Source organism: Molossus molossus, unplaced genomic scaffold, assembly GCF_014108415.1.
Source record: "Molossus molossus isolate mMolMol1 unplaced genomic scaffold, mMolMol1.p scaffold_m16_p_6, whole genome shotgun sequence".
NCBI classification, from domain to species: Eukaryota; Metazoa; Chordata; class Mammalia; order Chiroptera; family Molossidae; genus Molossus; species Molossus molossus.
The window spans coordinates 95,869,991-95,890,517 of record NW_023425399.1 but is presented as its reverse complement, the minus strand read 5'-3'; the positions used below and the strand labels follow the sequence as shown (position 1 = coordinate 95,890,517).

The following is a 20,527-nucleotide window of genomic DNA, read 5'->3' as shown; positions in this document are numbered from 1 at the left end:
CCCACTGCTCACTCGGTGGGTCTGGGGTAGGGCTGGGGCATCAGAAGCAGGTGGTTCTAATCCAGCCAGGACTAAGTGCCACTTTGCGATGATCTTGAAGCCTGGACCTTGACCCAGCAGCATCTATACAAGCCAAAGCTTTGTTAGGAGCTCAGATTCTTGGCTCCACTGAGTGCTACCAAGAAAAATCTTTAGAGTTGAAGCCCAGAGATCTGTGTTTTAATTTTATAAGCCCAGTCGACAATTCTTATATGCATTCCTACATGCAACAAAGATTAGATTAGACTACATTAATCAATTTTATGAAATTATTGAAATTAAAAAATGTCAATTCCTTCTCCATATTTTAAAAACAAGGTTTCACATAATAACCAGGATGTCCAGTTTCTCTAAAAAAAATAAAAGTAGCTAGAAAACTGGCACCACATATGTACCACGTTTAATCACAGTTGATCCAATCCATGTTGATTCAATCAGAGTTGATTCCATCAGAGTTGCTCTAACCTTAGGTTCATGTAATCAGAGGCCATTGCTGGCTATTGGGCGAAAGAGCCAGCAGTTTGTCAATTGCTCTGGTGTAAAGACTCCCACCATGGCGGGTTTCAAGCCACCCCTGTGAAGTCACTGAGTCACTGACTGTCGTGTGCTCCTGTGCACTGTTAGCGTCCAGAGCTGGCACAAGCCAGCTCCCTCTCCCGTCTTTTGTCACCTAATTGTGCTGGAATAAACATCCTACATTTTCTGAAGTCAAATTCCTTTGTCCCTTCTGTTTCCACCTTGCTCGTTATCCTAGGCCGACTCAGTTTGCTTTATTGGTGAGGATATTGAAATATTTAGAAGAGCTCAAGGGATTTGTTAGTGGTCAATAATCAGAAAGGCACGCCCACAGAGGTTTCCTGCTCTTAATAAAACCCGATTATAACACTTTGGTGGAAAATGCATGAAAAGTGGTATTTTAATAGTTCTATGTCATCACTTCGAGGTTCTGGGGCAGGTGAGTGAGCTGTGAGCATAAACAGCCTTCTGGTGAAATTCCTGGATGCTTAGTCCTCAGAGAGCCATAATTCCATCGTCATTAAAATATAGCCCGAGACCTTCTTGGCCTCAAGGTGTGACCACAAACGCAGAAGTAGGCTCTCTCCCCTTTGCTGTGTGGGAGATTTATTTCCAGTGAGAAGTGTTCCATTTTCCCGGAGAAGCTGAAGGTGGCTGGATGTGCACGGGCAGACACACAGGCAGCCTGGTGCTCTCGGGCTGGCACGGCATGGCCAGGGTCTCGGGGCGGGCGGAAGAGAGAAAGGAAATGCTGACAGCAGCTTCTTCTGAATGATGGATTCTAGTCAACTGTATTTCCTTTCTCAAAGCTGCATTTCGAGAGGGTCTTTTCCCTCCCCCTTGCCTCTTTCCTATACCCCCCACCCATGTCCTCACATCGCCATGCTAAACTGGAAGGGGGTGAGATGGGGGTCCCTCGGACGGGCTGTGGGAGGTTCAGCCACGTCCCCCTGTGGGAGGGGAGGGAAGGCCGAGCCACCTGGCTTCCGACAAAGAGGTCCCATGGTTCAGGAGCTGTGCTATAACCAGAGTAACTAACAGAACGGTCTGCATTTGTAATTTTGGGGGTGCAAGACTAAAAACTATGCTGTAAAAAATGAGATGGGTTAACAACCTGTGCTTGAACTGAAGCAGAAAGAAATGACCACCGTTGTTTCTGTGTAATTGCCTCTGCAGACAAACCCTCTCCTGAGACTTGGTCACCCATTCTTTCTTTCTTGTTTTTAAATATTTTTCTTTATTGATTTTAGAGAGTGAGGAAGGGAGAGGGAAAAATAGAAACATCGATGAGAGAGGACATTGATTGGCCGCCTCCTGCATGCCCCCCCACTGGGGATTTGGCCCACAACCTGGGCATGTGCCCTGACCGGGAATCGAACTGGTGACCTCTTGGTGCATGGGTCGACGCTCAACCCCTGCCCCACACCAGCGGGGCTGTTCACCCATTCTTTCTTTCTTTTTATTTTTTAAATTTAATTTTATTTTTGTTACAGATGTTTCTCATTTTTTCCCCATTGACACCCTCCTCCCCATCCCTGTTCACTCATTCTCATCTCATTTCAGACATAGGCTTGACTCTGGAAAACCCCCCGAGTGGGCAACGTGTGAACAATGCAGGTGAGCTGCATTTTAAGAAAACCCGGATACCAACTGGCAAACTTAACAGTTTAATGAGAGTATGTCTATGTCTACTACAAAAGGAAACACACTTGTTTACAATATGATTTGAATGTTGAATAAGATCAGCTTTCATCTTATGACATTTCCAGAAATATTTCTGTTATGTGAAGAAAGGCACATCGGCATTTCCAGTGAGTTAGTTTCCTAAGCCCATGTCTGGAGAACATCTCATGACTCAAGAACAAATCTCCATAGAGCTTTACAATTGTTCTGCCTCTTCTCCAGGTAACCCTCCCATCTCTTACTTAACTCAAAGTGACTACTTGTTTGTCAGTTTATAGGACAGAGAGATGAATCAACAGTCTAAGGTGGAAGGGGTGTTAGGGTCCCTCCCTGTCATGAAACCAATAAAAAATTGAGGCTGAGAGAGGGGATGGACTCACCCCGATGGCAGGTGTTCAATAGTGTCAGAGCTGGGGCAGAACCAGCCCTTTTGCCTTCTAGGCTAATGCATGTATCCTGACACTTCATTGCTGCATTGATGACCACCAATCTCTGTCCCCTCCCTGGTGACTTCTCTTTAGAGAGGTGGCTTGTTTTGCAGAAGTGGGAAAATTCCCCTTAAAGGAAGCTCTTATGGAGTGAGCTATGCACAGTCTAAACTGATCATACCTTTGATAAGTGTTGTGCTTCTTAGAACAGAGAGCTTCCTGAATGGTGACTACACAATATTTCCCCCCCGTGCCTGGGAATGAGTGGGGCGAGGCTTGCTTGGGGGCGAGAATCACGGAACAGACAGATGGAGAGGAAACCTCACAGCCTGCTGAAGGCTGCCTTTACAGTGACATGTCTTGGAAGGGGCATCTTAGGAGACGTCATAGGCCTGGTACTTTGTTATGGTCGATGGTCTTCTATTTTTCTCCTGGGACAGGTAATAGACGCGGTTGGCCTCTGGGTAGGTGACTTTGCTGAGCGGAAGCTTGTAGATGGCAGGGTTGTTGGTCGTCAGGAGCAGGAAGGTTAGCGCCGAGAGACAGAAGGGCCAGGTGCAGGGGGGTAATCCAAACTGGGGGGCAGGGAGGACACAAAAAAAGCCTTGGTTACATCAGATGCTGTACCAACACTTGACGTTTAAACTTTTGAGGCTCAACTCCTTCTGTCCAGCCGAGGTAAGTAGTGTAATTTGAGACAAGAGGGTGAACTGGGGAAGGCTTACTGGAGGAGGGGTTTTGTGTTGACTCTGGGGAGACGAGAGAACACTAGCAAGGGTGTTGTGGCACATTCTTAGCTCACATGGACTCACCACAGATAACATGTTAGCCAGGGCAGCACCCAGGTAGGCGGCAAACAGTGCTGGAAGAGAACCAAGACACAGTGAGGTGACTAACAGTGCCGAATGCTTCGTCTCCCTCTCCAGTGCCTGCCACAAACACTCTCTCTCGGACTGCAGAAAACTGAGTTCTGTTTCCAGTGCTTGGCAGCCTAGAAAAGTATTAAATTCCACACAAATGCTGACACGCCTAAGACAGCAGATGAACTTTGTTAAAAAGGGGCCAGACTTGAGCCGTTATGGTTCTCCTGGGTCCCACCACCTTGCATTCTAGCAAAGGAACATTTAGTGGCAGAAATGAAAATTTTACTCTACAGCCCAGAGAAGTGAGTCTCAGAACTCCCTGCTGGTGTATTTCGTCACGAGTTATGAACATTATATGGGTTCCCAGGGAGGAGCGGCGTTCAGTGAACTTGAGGAAGAGCGAGCACCTGACTGCCTTGTCTCCCAGGTTATGCCCGGGAAGGACACCTCCAGGCTGGCCACCGGGGAGAGCCAAGTGCCTGCTATCGGCGTGGTTCTGTGAAAATGGGCCAGTGTAACTGGGCTTTGCTTCTGAACCTTTAATTTCTCAACTAAAAGCATCCCAATTGTTCCTGGGATGTTAATGGCAAAGACTTCATTAGAGTTACTGAGTGTCCAGCTGGTGCTAATCCTGACATTCTGTAACGTAAGCACTCTTTGAAGGTCTTATGGTCAATGTTTGGGTGCTTATGGTTCATAGCCGTATCTGATGCAAATCACCCAACTCCAAATATAAAGATAAATTTGCACAGGGTTGCTCTGTCGATTGGTTTCGATCACCAGCCAGGAAAGTCACAATCACAGGAGACAGCCACGAACAACCACCAAACAAGCACCGTCTAAAAAAATCTGTCTTCACGTGGCTGAACACTTTGTGTTCAGTGAAAATAATTTTAAATCTATTTATCACTAGACAATCATTCAAAACCAGTTTTCAGTAAAAGCCCTTGTATAAAGCAAGGGATCCTCCCGTTTATCTTGGGAGGACTGGCAGAACTTTCACGGCCGTTTTCCCTCGGGGGATAGCCCCAGCCCCCCGTTTTGGTGGGCAGGGATGCACTGGCAGTACCTACCGCAGGCGATGGCCAGGAGGTGCGTCTGCCAGGTGAGGACGTAGAACATGCCCCCGATGGCGATGCAGGCCAGCGTGCTGTTGAAGCCACACAGGCCGAAGTAGATGGAGTCGAAGGGCGTAGCCAGGGTGAGAGCTGCGAGAGAAGGTGGGCGGAGTGGGTGCGTGGGGGTGAGGCTCCCTGCCAGCCCTCAGACCCACTAGGGTCCTCAAAACCCAGACCCGTGAGCCTCTTAGGCACTTATCAGAAAGAACTTATGATTTTATTCAGTGAAAAAAAACAACAACACTTAAAGAAAACAAATGGCTATCAAGCCACGTAAACATAGTGGTGAGACCGTTATGGGCAGAAGAGACCTTTTGAGTAAGACTCTGACGTCTGATTTAAGCAGTCCAGGGACAGTCCTCCCCTGGCCAAGAAAGAGGGCAATGTCTCCTTCTTTAGTGATATCGTAATGTTCTCTCATGGGGACTGCATTCTTCTTATCATCATTACATATAGGACTTAAAATATAAACACGCCTGGAAGAAACCCCTCCCAAAGTTTAAATTTATACTAAGGTGTAAATGACTAACACCAACGCCTTTCTTAAGGGCAGTTTTTGCTCATGGAAGCATCAGGGCACTGGCACCCAAAATAGAAAAAACATGATACAATAAAAGGAGGGACACTTTACAGAATAAGCAGGTGAAGCGTTGAAAACACATGTCACCATTTTCTTTGGAGTTGGCCCCAGGCACCAACATTGTTATGGCCCATTAATAGGGAGAAGCGATGACACTGACCTGCTAGCATCCCCATGGTGGATCCGATTGCAGCGTGCAAGCAAATAAGAGGCGAAGATATGAACAAAGCGATGAGGAAGATGCCTCCAGTCCAGGGGTTGTCGCAGCCGTACACCTGGCCGATTCCCACAGGGATGGCTCTCAGAAGCTGTAGGAATCACAGGCATAGACAACTTGAACCTTGCCCGGAAAAGAATTAGTGCCAAACCCTCCACACTGACATTTTGCAATGGGTTTCCAAGACATATTAATTCAAATAGGTTAACTCTAAAAGGAACACGAACTTGATCGTTTTAATCTTGAGTTCTTAGGACATTCAGGCCGATATTAAGTTTCCTTGGTTGAGAAACATGGGTGTTAGGCAACTAAGCCTCCTGTGAAGAGAAACGGAAAGTTTTCAAATGAAGGTATTATTCATTAGAAAAGCAGTAGGTGTCTGATCAAAGCTGGAGTTTAAAAACTCTGGTTACATTCTTTTTTTTTTTTATCCTCACCCGAGGATATTTTTACATTTTTTGTACAGATAGAGTGGGAGGGAGAGAGAGGAAGGGAGAGAGAGAGAGAAACATCAACGTGAAAGGGACACATCGAGTGGCTGCCACCTGCACGACCAACCAGGGCTGGGGACAAACTGCAACCGAGGTACGTGCCCTTAGCGGGAACCGAACCCGGATCTCTCCGGACCGCAGGCCGACGCTCTAACCACTGAGCCAAACCGGCCAGGGCTGGTTACATTCTTTATAAAGCCAACATGATGATCAGAAGGCAAAAGATGAGATGGAGAAATGGTCCCTTGTGTTTTCCAGAACAATATGCTTGGGCTGTGGTCACGTTAGTTTGGTCTGGGCGAGCAGTGGGCCAGTGTCCACAGGGGGGCAGTGGGCCAGGGTCCACAGCGGGGCAGTGGGCCAGTGTCCACAGGGGGGCAGTGGGCCAGTGTCCACAGGGGGGCAGTGGGCCAGGGTCCACAGGGAGGCAGTGGGCCAGTGTCCACAGGGGGGCAGTGGGCCAGGGTCCACAGGGGGGCAGTGGGCCAGGGTCCACAGGAGAGCCCCGAGAAGGCAGTGTTGTCGTGTCTCCTTATTGATCGCTACACTGCCTGACGCTGGCTGATAGATGAGCACCCAGCTCGCACCAGGCTTCCGTGTGTCTCAGGGCAGAGGGCCTGTCGCCTGCGCAGGGCGGAGGGTTGGGGAGGCCAGGGTCCAGGGCCTGCGGCACTGGCAATGTGCTCTGGATCTGTAAAATGATTCCGGGTGTGCAGCCTTCCCAGCGACTGGGATTGGATCCTGTGTACTGGGAGTTCGGCCCACGGCCCTTGAGCTGGGAGAGTGTTTAAGGGAGGCGGTTCGTGCTGTGATGTACTGGGGTTCATCTCACCCCCTGGGCAGTAAGCTGAGGAGAAGCAGAGACTGGAGCCAGAATGTGTATATATTATGATAAGGCAATTCTGTTAGCCTGTGTACTCTGAGAAGACTCCACCCCCTGGGGGGGGGGTGCCGAGACAGGAGGACACAGTAGGAGCTCTTGGGCCTGCCTCGTGGGCTAACCCTCCAGGCTCAGTCCCCAAGCCCCAGGGACAGAGAACGGAATGGGGCTCAGGCATCACCATGTGGGGGAACTCAGAACAATCAAGAGTTTTATGGAGTGTCAGTGACGCTGCTCAGCTTAGTCCCAAGCTGGTCCCATCCGCCAGGGAGCGGGGCGGGGTGGTCTCCGGGGAAGAGAAGAGCAGAGGAACTCATGGGGTCTCAAAACTGTTGGGAGTTCTAAACCCTCTCTCTGACATTTACCGCCGGTTTCCCCAAAACTCATGGCTCTAAAGAGATGGTCAAAAGACAAGACATAGTCATCATTACTATAACCCATTCAACTGCCCAGGAGGTTATTTCGGGAGAACAACCATCCAAAATAGACATTTTCTTTCCTGGAACTTTGAGGGTTTTAAAGTATCTTTACAGGATTTCCTAATATATATTTTTTATTTCTCCAAAATTCCTAGATAGCTTTTCCATTAAAATGTGGCATGGAGCCCTGGCAGGTTTGGCTCAGCGGTTAGAACGTCAGCCTGCGGTCCAGAGAGACCCGGGTTTGGTTCCCGCTAAGGGCACGTACCTCGGTTGCAGTTTTTCCCCGGCCCTGGTTGGTTGTGTGGGTGGCAGCCACTCGATGTGTCCCTTTCACATCGATGTTTCTCTCTCTCTCTCTCTCTCTCTCTTCCTCTCTCTCCCTCCCACTCTACCTGAACAAAAAATGAAAAAATGTCCCGGGGTGAGGATAAAAAAAAAAAAGTGGCATGGAGATTGCAAATTATCTTAACCTTTGGTAACATCATCGCCCTGTAGCACACTGATTAGAGCAGTTTTGCCTTCCAAGGATGTGGACAGGGTGGACAGGGTGGATAGCCGAAAGGGAGGCCACAGGAGTGAATCGCCAGCTTGGCACCTCTTCTCACCTCTGGCTCATGAAGGCCCTCACACACATGCACACACAAGCACACACGTGCACACACGTGTGCCTGCACGCAAATCAATAAGGATGGGGCCAACACGAGCATTTCTCTTTCTAAATAACGACGCCTTTTGTGCGGTGCAGGGCTCTCTCTTCTCTGCACGCTGCTGCAGACGGTGACACGCTGAGAGAAACTAGGCAACATTAGTTCCGAAAGTTCTTTCAACAAGGGCAAGTGGCTTTGTGGATAGATGATGAATTGCCAATAACGACGTTTCTAAGTGAGCCCAGTCTGGGAGTTGTTCAGTGTAATGGAAACTGGGGCGGGGGCGGGGGTAGTAGCTCAGAGAAAACGTGTCCACTCAGATAAGGAGCTAATGGGCTCATTTCTCCAGGCTGATTTAATGCTCTTAGTGTAGCTTCTTATTCATTATCTTGGCAGACTTCCAGAGGCCAGGTTATATACAAGAATGCTTGTAGAAAACTTTAAAAGCTCTGTGACGTATGCGTGTCTTAATGGAGGAACACCTGTGCTTTCAGACGTGCGCGTGTCTGGAGGCTGGAGTACCTCCCCGAGCCTGTAGAGGGCAGTGTGATGCGTGCATCCTTCACGACTCCACGAGACTGGATGCAAGAAGATGCACCCGTGAGCCGGCTGAAAACTGCAACACGGCAGCAAAAAGACTTCGACAAAAAGGAAAAAAGAAAGAGCCGGGATCTAGCAGACAGGAGGCCAGAGTTCCAGTCCTGACTTTGCTCTTCACTAATTAGCTGTGTGACCTTTGGCTGTGTCTCAACCTGGCCTCAGTGTCTCCCTCTGTGGACCCAGAAAGGGCCTTTCTAGCTCTCGGTGAGAGAGAAGAGAGGATGGCGGCTCATGACAAGCTGTCTGTAGAGTGTCACACTGTATAATTGCTAATCGCGGATGTTCCTGCTGTGTAAGGCAAGAGAATGCCACTTGAACACCAAGTTTGGACACATGCCTTCCACAGAACCTACCAGAGGCACTTGGATCTCCGACCAGGTGATGTTGGGCACGGAGGACGCAGGCTGCAGCAGGGTCGTGGGGAAGAAGAGGTTGTAGTGGCCCGTGGCCGCCAGGTACAGGGTCACCAAGATGTTGAAGGGCAGCGTGAACACTGGGAGGTCCCACTTGCTGAAGATGGTGCCCAGGGCACTGGAGAGGATGGGGCTGATGGCAGAAGCATAGGAGATGCTGGTGAAGAAGCCCCGGCCCTGACACCAGACCAAGCGGGAGTGAGTGCCCCCTGTCTTCCTGGAGGAAAGCAGCCTGCGGGCTCTCTCTCTGAGCCTGACTGGCCCTGAGCACCAATTTCCCTGGGCTTCCTCCTCCCTGTCCCCGGCACAGCGACAGGGTGGATGCCCAGACTCAACGTGAGAAGCAGGGCCTTCTGGGGGAAGTCCGAAGGCAGGGGGTCACAGAACTTCTGTAGAAAGTCGTAGCTCCATGTCCAGGCATGAAGAGAGAGGACAGGCTGGGGGAGCGATGAGGCAGGGAATGACATTCATTCATTCATTCATTCATTCATTCAACAAACGTTTGTAAAGCACAGAGCCTCATGGCCAGAGTGCCCTGTGCTCTCTGGAGGCAAAGGGGAGCTGGGGCCTGGCACTCCGAGGGCTGTGCCTGGGCCTTCAGCCTGCACTGGGAGGTTGTCCTAGTTTGGTCAGGGGTCTCAAGGACAGTGCAAAGCTTGGAAGGGGGTGGGCGGCAGCAGGAGGAATGAGAAGAGTTCCAGAAACTGACAGGGCCCCGTGGGGTGGCTCTTAACCTATGTGCCCCTCAGTTCCCTCCCCTGTGCTGTTACAGGGCAGGACCAGAAACCCTTTTAGATCTTAAAAGAAGAAGAGTCAGGACGGTAGGTATTGGGGTAACATTTCCAGGCCACCTGGCACCGTGCCGGCACTGTACGACGTGAGTGTTTCCAGTGGAAGTTTCTGATGTTCAAGCTAAGTAAATGCCGCTTTAAAAGCGAGTTTAGACAGACAGTCTGGACTTGGGATAAAATAATTGGCAGCCCCTGATCTGCACCCACAGCCTCAGAAGCCAACTTACCAAGACATGGACATCACGATGACAGGGAGCAAAAGCCACCAATAATAGTCGCCTTTGTCTGAGAACACGGCCATCAGCAGCCCCACTAGCACCCCGTTGTATCCCTGAAGTCCTGCCGCAATGGCCGATCTGGGGAGAAAAAGGAAGGGCTGGTGGAGTAGCGGCTCCCCACGGCACAATGGGGGGTGCTGCCTTCTTGATTTTCCTTCTGACTCAGATCTGTCTGAACTGGGGTCTAACCGCACACACCTTCAAACAGACGGCCTCTCTTCCCACCCCCTAGGTGACACGTAGCAGTTACAGAGTCATCAGGGCATGGCTGTTTTTAGTTATCAGTGTCTTATTTTGAGGGGCGTCTGAGCTGGGAGCCAAGCAGTGAGGGGATGGGGCGGTGGCCTCAGGCTCAGACCCTGGGTCTCCCGGAACTTACTTGTCCTGACTGAGGATGAGGGCGGTCAGAGTGGACACGATGGTGCCCAAGCAGCCCGAGATGGCCCACCAGGGGTTCTGGACGAAGAGGCCAAGGACGATGAGGATGCCACTGAGGGGGTTGTTCACGAACATCACCTGAGATGTGCCCCGGAGGACCCAGTCCAGGAACTGGAACACTGGGGATTTGTCTGAAATGGAACCAGGGCAGGGAGTCAGTGCTCAGGGTGACGGCCCTGGGCCAGGCCCCGACGGTGAGTGGACGGTGTGAGGGAAACTCCACACCCAAAGTGATGTGCAAGGAGCCAGCCCCTGGCTGTCATCTGCCACAGAGGAGGGTAGACCAAGAAACTGGGAGGGCATTCAACTGCCCATAGAGCTCTTAGACCCACTGCGGACGGCTGTGGTCGAGGTTGTTTTCAGGCAGCGGATTCCCTGAGCTCCCTGTGCCCCCGTGCGACTGGCACGCATTTTCAAGAAGACGATGCAGGAAGAGAACTCTCTTGCTGCACAGAGGGTGTCAGAACCACGGCCCGAGCTCTGGGGAGATGGCTAAAGGGAACCTCTTGGAACAGTAGGCAGAGTTCTCCTGCGAGCCATCCACGGGGTGGGCATGTTTTCCTGGAAGGCTGGCTCTAGAGTCCCGGGGCGAAGGTGCTGGGCTGCACCCTGATGGCTCTTTGAGAAGCACAGCTGTTGTGTTGAGCAATGAGAGCCCATGCACTTACAGGCGCTGATTTGCACCCCAAGAGACTGTGTCTGTTCTAAGGGCCAAACTCCTACCCGTGAAAGACAGAGCGTCGTCTAGTCTACAGGGAACCGTGGCGAAGAGTCTCCTGGGGGATGCCGGGAGGTGACCTTGGGAGGGCAGGACGGGGTCGCTCTCACAGAACCGTTACCTTTCAGGCCGTCTCCACACTCCTTCATCTCTCCTGTGACGTAGCTCAGGGCATTGCTGATCCTCTTGCCGCTGGCAGCCATGTAGCTCTGGACCCAGGAAACCCTGGAGATGCTCGTCTCCACCTTGATCTCCGAGCTCTCCTCCATGGTGTCCAGATCCTGCCAGGGACACGACACGGGCACCGAGCGCCCCCACCCTGTGCTTCCCACACCCAGAAGTGGCATGGTGCTCGCCTGGGGCCCAGGCTAAGGATGTCATTGGTATTCTGTGAGATCGCTATTTAATCATCTCCGTGTTTCTGTGGACTAGAATATCTTTTGTTTTGTTTATCATGTCACCTCAGTTAATACGAGCAGCGCCCTTGAAACACAGCGAGACAATATCTGTGTTCTCATTCTGTGATGAGGGCTCAGGCATGGAGAAGCTTCCTCACATCAAGGTAAAACAGTAGAATTGGGATTTAAGCACAGATCTTCAAATTCTTTTTTTTTTTTTTATAATATGTTTTATTGATTTTTTAGAGAGGGAGGAAGGAGAGAGATAGAAACATTGATGTGAGGAACATCCATTGGCTGCCTACAGCATGCCCCCGACTGGGGATCGAGCCTGAAACCCGGGCATGTGCCCTGACCGGGAATGGAACCGGAACCTCTCATTCCGTGGGACGATGCTCAACCCGCTGAACCACACTGGCCAGGCCAGATTCTCTTTTAAAAAAACATTACTTCCACTATACCACACGCTTTCCAGGAGAACCCCCCCCCCCTCACACACCTAGCATTAAAATGCAACTGTCCATAAAATTAAACATGTAAAGGTTCTGGTTTTGAAAACTGGCACTAGCTCATTTCCGACATGCTTACATGCCAGATCAGAGAAAGATGGATAATAAAGAACTTAAATAAAGGAATAGGAAAACTTTATACAGTAAACTGTGGAAAACACACATTTTGACCCCAGGTAATCATGTTTCTGGAAATATGAATGCGAGAAAAGGTTGCCCAAACTAAAGAACACCTTTCCTGGGTCTCAGGTCCCTGATCTGCCACAGCTCTGTGACTGCAGGACGCTGACCCTAGTTTGGGCCACTCATTACTCACCAGCAACTCCACCGTGGGCTTTCGGTATTGATAGGGATAAGGGTCTTTGGTTTGCCTCTCCTGGTGTTCACCTTTCCCAAACACTGCAGGTGGAAGGAAAAAGCATCATCAATGAGGACACTCTGCCCTGGTACTGAGCAGCACATTTCGTAGAAGTTTGGCATTGGAATATCTCTGTCTTGTTGCACTAGTGGAAGCTCAGATCATGGCACCTCGCGGCTGGACGGTCCCTTTCTTTTTCAGTTACTGGTTATAAACCCATTTGGGCTCTCCCTTTGGGAAAAACAATACATATCCTCATGTAAACATTTTACAGGAATTTAAGGAGTCCAGAGATTCAACTGACTTTTAGTTCACAAGCTCAGATTTTGCTCAACCCTTATATTTTTTAGATGAGAAAACAGTGACCTTAGATGAGAAAACCCGAACCAGGGTTCTGTTTCTGATACTACATGGAAAACTCCTGGGTGTGCAAAGAAAGAAACGTGGACACTATTGCTCATGACGTAGTAAGCTACCTGAGCCATGCAAGGTCTGTTTGCATTTGCCTATGACTCTTTGACTCTGGGTCGGTCTCTTTTTTGGTTGTATGTCTCCAAATTTTAGGTAGTTTTAGCAGCAACTGCTGGTTGAAAACGAGACAAGTGATAATCCATGTCATTACTTAAAATTGACTTTGGCATGTCTTTGTAATTTCAGAAAACTGTTGTAAAGTGGCTCTGAATGTATTTTTCACTATTACTACATAATTTATTTTTAAAGATGACCAATTTCAATAGGGTTTGTCATCCTAAGAGAAGTAATGGCCCTTGGAAGTTTCGGTCTTGATGCTCTGGTTCCCTCTCGTGGTCAAGTATGAGAATGGCAGGCTGGGCTCTGAACTGAAGCCGTATTTTCAGACTGAGTAGGCAGGTCCCTCATGATGCATTCAGAGTCTTCAGAGTATCTAACAACCAGAAGGAATGCATCAAAGGCACTGTGTTTCCACTCTTGAAGGAGCAGGATCTGCAAATTTCATTGTGATTGGGAAGTTACACTATGCAGGGGAAACATTAATGTTTGGGGGCTTAGAAAGGAAGGGTAGGAAGCAGAGAGGCCAGGTGTGTGGGGTATCCCCACGGCCTCGCTGCTTACCTCTAAGCTCCCCACCACCTGCCAACTTTTCAGCAATTGTGACCAAGCTTCACTTCCCAGACTCCTTTGCACAGGCTCTCTCTAGGCCCTCCCCACCCCAGCCCCAAACCACATGATAGGAGCATGTTTGGAGGGAGATTATGAACTTTTGAGGCAGGGCAGGCTCTCTTCCACACCATGCCCAGGGCCCCTGACAAACAAACACTCCTGGGCTAGAGGGCTCTTGAGATATGTTGATGCCCTCTCCACCCCGTGTGGTGTTTTCCATAACACTCCAGCCCATTTCCCTAGGTTGGCTACTTTGGGTGTGAAAGGATGAGGCTCAGATGACCTGCCCAGTGTCACCCAGCTGGCCAGCTCTCCTCTCTGGGGCTTGGGGGCGGAATTAGATCGTCTTTCTGCCTTGGCTCTTCACGAGGTTGCTCCAACTTCGAGCAGGTTGGGGGGATCCTCCAACACCCCCCCACCAACTCCTTCCTGTTTGCCACAATATGGCCTCGGCTCCTAAAGCCAAATGTTTAGCTCCCCCACTGGCTCAGCGTTGGTTGCCCTCTGGACCCCCATCTCGGCCTTTGGTGGGCCCCTCCCCTCCATGCCTCCCTACCTGCTCTCTTGGTGTTGACTTCCCCACCACTGCAGTTCTGAGAACTTTCACCCCTAGCCTCCTCGACCAGCGGCTTGTGACACAGCAGCACGGAGAGCGTTGAAGATCCTGAACCCCACCCGGTTGCTCCCAGCAGAATTAAATCAGAGTCCTCCAGGATGAGATGCAGGTGACTCCAACGTGCCCCAAGTCTGAGACCTTCTGGCTTGACCCACAGAGCCCGCTGCCTGTTTAGTCTCCCACCCAGGGAGAGTGTGGACGCGGGGCCCTGCGGCTATGCTCAGAGGTGGGCTGTGATAAGAACAAGCTGGACCCTCATGATCCCCCCCCCCCCCACCGTGAGGTAGGTTCTGCCACCGTCCTCCTCTTGCAGATGCGTCCGTCAAGGACCTGGCAGGGGGGAGGAAGCGCACACCTTTGCTCCTCCTCCGAATGGATGACCACTCGATGTGGAACACGCTCCTGGGCTTGGGGACCACAGCCTCCGAGCCCTCATCGGCCTTGGGGCTCGTCGCGACTGGCTGCTCCCCACCGTCACCTAGCCAGGGGCAAAAACAAGACAGGTCAGTGTCCCGCCCTGGCTGGTCCCCTCTGAGAGCCCAGCAGAGAGCGTGGGACAAGCAATGCTGAAGCTGGAAAAGAAAGAGCGGTGTGTCTGAAGCGCAGAAGAATTGCACCAGCGTCTGCGAAACACCCTCCTGTGAACACGTCCACTCCTTTCCCCGCAGAAACCACACCGCAGACACCTTCAGGGTCGAGAGGCGGCGAGCCAGCCGGCCTGTTTCTCCAGCAAGGAGCTGCTCGAAGTCTCTCTTCACCAGACATGGGCTGGCCTGGGTGCTGGGCCCTAGCTGACTGCCTGTTTCCATGCTGCAGCCAGCACCCGGCTTCCAGCTGTGGCTGGGAGTCCGTGTGGGGGGCCCTCACTGCTGCACGCACGTTACAATCACGTGGGTGCTTTACACATGCCTGACCCCTACCCCTGGCCAATTAAAAAAATTAAAGTTTTTAAACGCTCGTAGCACTGAAAAGACGACTGGAAAGGGCAGATCGGGCTGAGAACCAGGGATGTGGGTTCTTGCTACTCCAAGGGTGCCCCCAGCAGCAGCTGGGAGCATGATAGAAATGCAGAGTCTCGGGGTCCACCCGGACCAGTGGAATCAGGATCTATTTCAGCCAGACTCTCTGGGTGAGTTCTGCGCCCACTCAAGTTGGACAAGCACCAGGCTGTGGGGCAGGAAGAGTCCTGACTCTGCGTCTGGCCCAGGGAACCCTCTGCTGTACCCTGTCATTTTAAATTTGCACCCAGGGGAGAGCAGAGCACGGTCGCCACTTGGGACAGGATCTCTCAGAGTGCGTGGTCTGAGAACCGACAGCCTCATCTTGGTGGCGGGTGTACATGCCCGCCCCATGCCCGCCCCATGCCCGCCCGGTCCATTCGCCGGGGCATCTGCTGGCCACGAGGCGTGCCGTTTCGCACTTTCTGCTGGGGGCCCAGCACACACTAGGGTGAGATGATCTACTGGTTCCCGGGAGAGCGGAAAACACTCCTTTGCACACTTTGTAAGTTAAGCGCGTGGCCCTTTTAACAGTGTCTTTAAACTGACAGACTAGGCCGGGTCAGCCCCCCAAGATGGGACAGGAAGCTGCATAGTCTTTGAAGCAGCCTACACACAGCGAGCCATGGGCCTCAGCCCTCGGTCCTTCTCTCTGCGTCTTTGCCGCCCCGAGTCTGTTCCTGGACCAGCTTCCTGGATGGCAAGGGTGGCTGGTTTGGAATGCAGACTCCCGGGCCCGCTCCCAGACAGACCAGATTGGAATCTGTTCTTCAGCAAGGTCCCTGCGGACTTGCACGCACATTCAAGTTGGAGAGCCCTGGCCTCGGTCCCACTGCGCACCTGGAAGTGACTTTAGCCGAGCTCAGCGGACAGCGCGGCCGGCCACCAGAGAGTGTGTGGCACATGTGTGAGCGAGGACGGGGTCTGCCTGCACTCCCAGACTGCAAGGGAAGTGTGCGACATGTCCCTTCCCTTTGGGCTCGGGATGGGAAGAAGCTCCTGATCCAGCATCCTGTCTGTGGGTCGGAACTGAACTCCAACTCCGGAGGCTGGAGAATTCTCTTGACCCTGAGCTTCAGAGACACCTGGAATGTCATCCCACCCCGGGACACCTATGCAGACAAGGTTCATGCAGGGGGACAAGGACCAAGGCGGGGATCATCGCATCACCTGACAAGGCGGGTCATTTTCCCAAAGCAGGTCTGCCCGGCCGGAAGGGCACCTCTGCCAGCCCATTGCTCCTTGTTCCTCACCTGCCAAGTGTCAGCTACCCCAGGCACGCCCTGGGCAGGCCAGTATATCCATCTGAGCATCATAGACTCAGAACTGCATGGAGCTTCAAGGTGATACCTCCTCGATCCAGAGAAATCAGCTCACCCAAGCCACTCATTCACCACCGCCCAGTGAGGGGCTGCACCCCGGTCTCCTGACCTCGTTTGCTGCTCTGAGATGCTGCAGAAGGCCTGGCTCCTCTTTCATGCCCTGGCTCTGGAGGGCCCATATCACTACGAGTTCCTAGAGCTTATGTCCCAGTCACAAAAGACAAAAACAAAAGGCATCTCTCTTTCCTTTAAAAACCTTTCTTGTCCTTGTTTGGGCTCAGTTGGGAGGTGGCACCACGTATGGTCTGACACGGTGTTGGTTCTGGGTCTCAGGTGGGACATTGGACAGCTGGGCTTCAGACCACCCAGGGGGGCCAGCAGCCCCTCAGGTTGGGCTGGCCAAGAGTTGAGAGGGAAAGGTTGGAGATAAAGTAACAAACTTCCTGAGGCTGCGAAAAGACTGAAAGCTAAGACGGTAGCCATTTACTGCTACTTTTGGGACCACGTAGCTGGGTCTAGGGACTGTGGCCGCACCAGGTCCCACCGGGTTGCTTAGAGGCTTAAGGGTGTTGCTCTCGGGTCAGCTGTGAGTGCCCTGGGGCACATGGCTTGGGAAGCTCAGTCCTCGATAACCTGTGGGTGCACCTCAGCAGCTGGGTGGCTCCTTGGCATGCCTCCTGGTGTAGGGACTGCTGTCCTCTCCTACTCTGACAAGACTTTTAGGTGTCCCGGTGCATGTAGCTTCACACTGGGGCCGTTCAGGACCATTTGAGGGCATGGTCCCTGCCCTCGAGGATTTCTGCCACCTGTGTTTGAATAGGCAGGAGGCCAAAGATACTTTCCTCCCGCTGCCTCAGAGAAGGAAGGAACAGTTATGAGCCACAATGGTTTGTTTGGAAGCACTTTCCCTGTAGTCTGTCCCAGAGAACTCACGCCCTTCTGACTTCTGCCGTGCAGAGAACGCTAACCGTTCAAATAACAGGGGTAAAAGAGATTTGGGAAAAGAGCCCACCTGTCAAATACAATTTTGAAGCTCACTGCAATTTCGTGGAGGGGGTCAGAACAACCGCCAGCCATATATGACATCTTTCAGAGGAGGAAACAGTCGAGCTGGTTGATCTCACTGACAGTCAACCCTTTACTCCAATAGGTCTGTGCCTGGACACTCGCCACAAGCTGCCTATCTCGGGTATGGGCAGGTTTCATTGTCTTCTGGAGGGGGTTTGATGCTGTCCTTATATCACTTGCAATGTTCAGCATATGGAGTGTCTGGAACCTACCATTTGTCACCCCTTCCAAGCTCCCTGGGCCTCCTATTCTTCCAGCCTACTGTTTGCAAACACACCCACACATCACAAGGCCCTTTCCTTACTATGCCAGCATGACTTTTTCTTTTTTTTAAGTGATACATTATATATGATTTGATTTTTTCCTACATCCAATTCTACATGGTTACACTTTGGGCCACAATTCGGGCATGATTCCCTGTGTGGACATTGAGCTTTGTCCCATGACTTGTCATTTCCAGGGCCTCTCCCCCCCTCTCTCTCCCTCTCTGTCTTTCTCTCTTTCTCTTCCTCTGTGTGTGTGATATGGATGTCTGTGGGTGGTAAATTGGGTGGTATCTTTTCCTGTGAAGTTGTGTTTAGTTGACATTTTCAAAGATCATTCTATAAACTAGCAGAGGCCTTGAATGTGAGCCCTGGAAGGGTTTTGAGAGTACTCAGTCCAGGCCTCTCATTTAGCAGATGGGCAAACTGCAGCCTGGAGAAATGGACTGACGACTGCAGTCCACACAGCTGCTGTCTCTTGCCTTCCAGTCCAAGACTTATTTCCCTAAACCTTCCCTCCTATCTACTAGGAATTTATGTTTGGTCTATCATTTCAACCATACTTTTGGGGAATTCAAGAAAAGCCCACAAGTCTTCCTGAGCCTTCCTATGATATCTGCACTGGGAAGGGCGTTATGAGGGACATGGGCAGAGTAGTGGAGGTCAGGTCCATGGTGACACTTGGAGGTAAATTATTTGGAAGTCCCAACTTTTTAATTGGCCAATTTTTAAAGAAGGTGGGGTATGAGTCACTGTAATCCTGAGATAAGCAAGATCTCATCCTAACAGCAAATACTTTAATCTCTTTCTCTTCTTCCTCACAGAGCTCACAAGTTGACCAATGGACTTGCCTAGATTTTGTTTGGTTTTGCTTTGTTTTTGGTGTCTTTGGCTCACGCCACGGAGAAGACGCTAATAAGCATAAATGAGTTGGTACCTCATGTAATCTCAAGATACCTTATGATGACTTCATAAATAAGGTTAAAGAGTCAATGATCAGAGCAGGATATCTGTGACTGGGGTAACACCAGAATGACTGAGAACTCTCTTCCCCCTGTTCCCACCCCAGCCAACACCCTCAGAACTGAATGTCTACACTGTCAATCTCCCTGATTTTGATCTCTCCCTTTCCCACCCATTCTATGCTTCAGCCACTAGAACATATCATTATGTCCCTCTCTTACACAATTATCTACATGGCTCCCCATTGCCCAGGGTGCGATGCTCAGCCACCTCTGCCTGGCTTTCCAGATATTTCACAACATGGCTAAATTCATCATCCATCTCTTCCTGTTCCTTCTCAACACACACCCTGTCTTGACACTCTGGCCTTATCGGGGGCCCTCTGGGTTTCTTTCCTCTTCTGGCCTAGTTTCTATCGACCCTTCAAGGTCTGGTTTATGCTCTACCTCTTCTCTGATGCCATCCTTGACTTATTTGGCCATATAAATCATTCCATTCTTTGAGTTCCCATTGCATTTGCAGAAGATTGTAGACTTCATGTTTTGAAGTTAGGGCCACGTGAAGTCTTATATTGATAGTTACCATGCACATGAAAGGTTCGTAAATCCTTTCCAATCCAATGAAATAACTTGGCATTATCCATCCTTGACCAAGTGACCTGTGAGTCTAGGCACGGACAGAAGGAAACTGAGGCCCGGAGACGAAGTGGCTCACCTGAGGCTGCAGAGCTGGTCAGTGGTGGAGCCAGGTTTTGACCTTGAGGTGTTGATGCTTTACTCCTGATAGGTTTTACAGGTGGGTGGAGCCTTCCCAAATGATATCAATGGACTTGTGACATTTTTAACTTTAAAAAATTATGAATTATTTTATATTCCAGAAGGAAGAATGAATGTTACCGAAACAACAAAACAAAACAAAACAAAACACAAAAGCCCACCTGCATATCATTTTGTTTGTGACAAAAAGGCCAAAGAAAGTTCTGGGCCATTATATTCCAGCTTCTTCTTTTGTGGCAACATTTCCATACTCCCTTTGCTCAAATCCTCTTCTCCACTACCCCTGCTCCCCATTATCTATGGCAAACATAGCTAATTGATCATAAGCATATTATCTGCAAGTTTCAATATAACCTCCGAATCCTTCTTAACACAGTGCTCCAAATAATCAATACCAATTAATCGGAGTTGGCACTTGATAGTAAACTCATCCCCCCATACAAGTTTGAGAGGAGGGGTATGTCAAGGCCAGGGTGTTGCTAGCAGGCAGAGGCCTGGCCATGGACACCATCAAGCCTCACAGCATAGTCTTCCCAAGTTCACCAAGGCCAGTTTTGGAGGAGATCACATACCTTAAAGGTTGTCCATTCTCTGATCAGATAACTTCAATTTCCTGGAATGTTATTTCTTAAGGCACAGCTATCTGTCTTCCAGAAACACCCACTCTCTGTAACTACTAAAAATATGTCTACAGTAATCTAGGATGGCTGTGGAAGAGAGGACGCCAAGATGATAGGTTGTTAACCAGGTGTTAAGATGTCTGTGGATACTTAGATGGTCTAGTTCTATAGGCATGTCCATGGAAGGGATTAGTACTGGAAGAGACAGGCTTAGATGCCTGGACCAGGTGCCATCACCTGGAAGAAGCAGGTAATGACTCCTGGGAGGAAGGTTTTCAAATCCACCTCATTAACATCCCACAGCTCAAGTCAACATAGTGCTGCCCTGAGAACCATACTAATGCCAGAGCTGTGAGTTATAGAGTTGTGGAAAG

General features: G+C 50.5%; 1 protein-coding gene across 1 annotated transcript in view; it reads right to left on the bottom strand.

Moving 5' to 3' along the window:
- Positions 1-3,010: 3,010 nt before the first annotated feature.
- The window catches only part of SLC14A2 (solute carrier family 14 member 2), a 48,716-nt gene continuing 31,199 nt past the window's right edge, over positions 3,011-20,527 (bottom strand). The window contains exons 10-19 of the mRNA XM_036244785.1: positions 14,499-14,621; positions 12,346-12,428; positions 11,244-11,403; positions 10,346-10,535; positions 9,916-10,044; positions 8,838-9,030; positions 5,388-5,535; positions 4,603-4,737; positions 3,479-3,528; positions 3,011-3,241 (exon numbers count right to left, since the gene is read on the bottom strand). Coding sequence (XP_036100678.1) covers positions 3,041-3,241; positions 3,479-3,528; positions 4,603-4,737; positions 5,388-5,535; positions 8,838-9,030; positions 9,916-10,044; positions 10,346-10,535; positions 11,244-11,403; positions 12,346-12,428; positions 14,499-14,621 — 1,412 coding nt within the window. The 3' untranslated portion in view covers positions 3,011-3,040. The remainder of the gene's footprint in view (positions 3,242-3,478; positions 3,529-4,602; positions 4,738-5,387; positions 5,536-8,837; positions 9,031-9,915; positions 10,045-10,345; positions 10,536-11,243; positions 11,404-12,345; positions 12,429-14,498; positions 14,622-20,527) is intronic.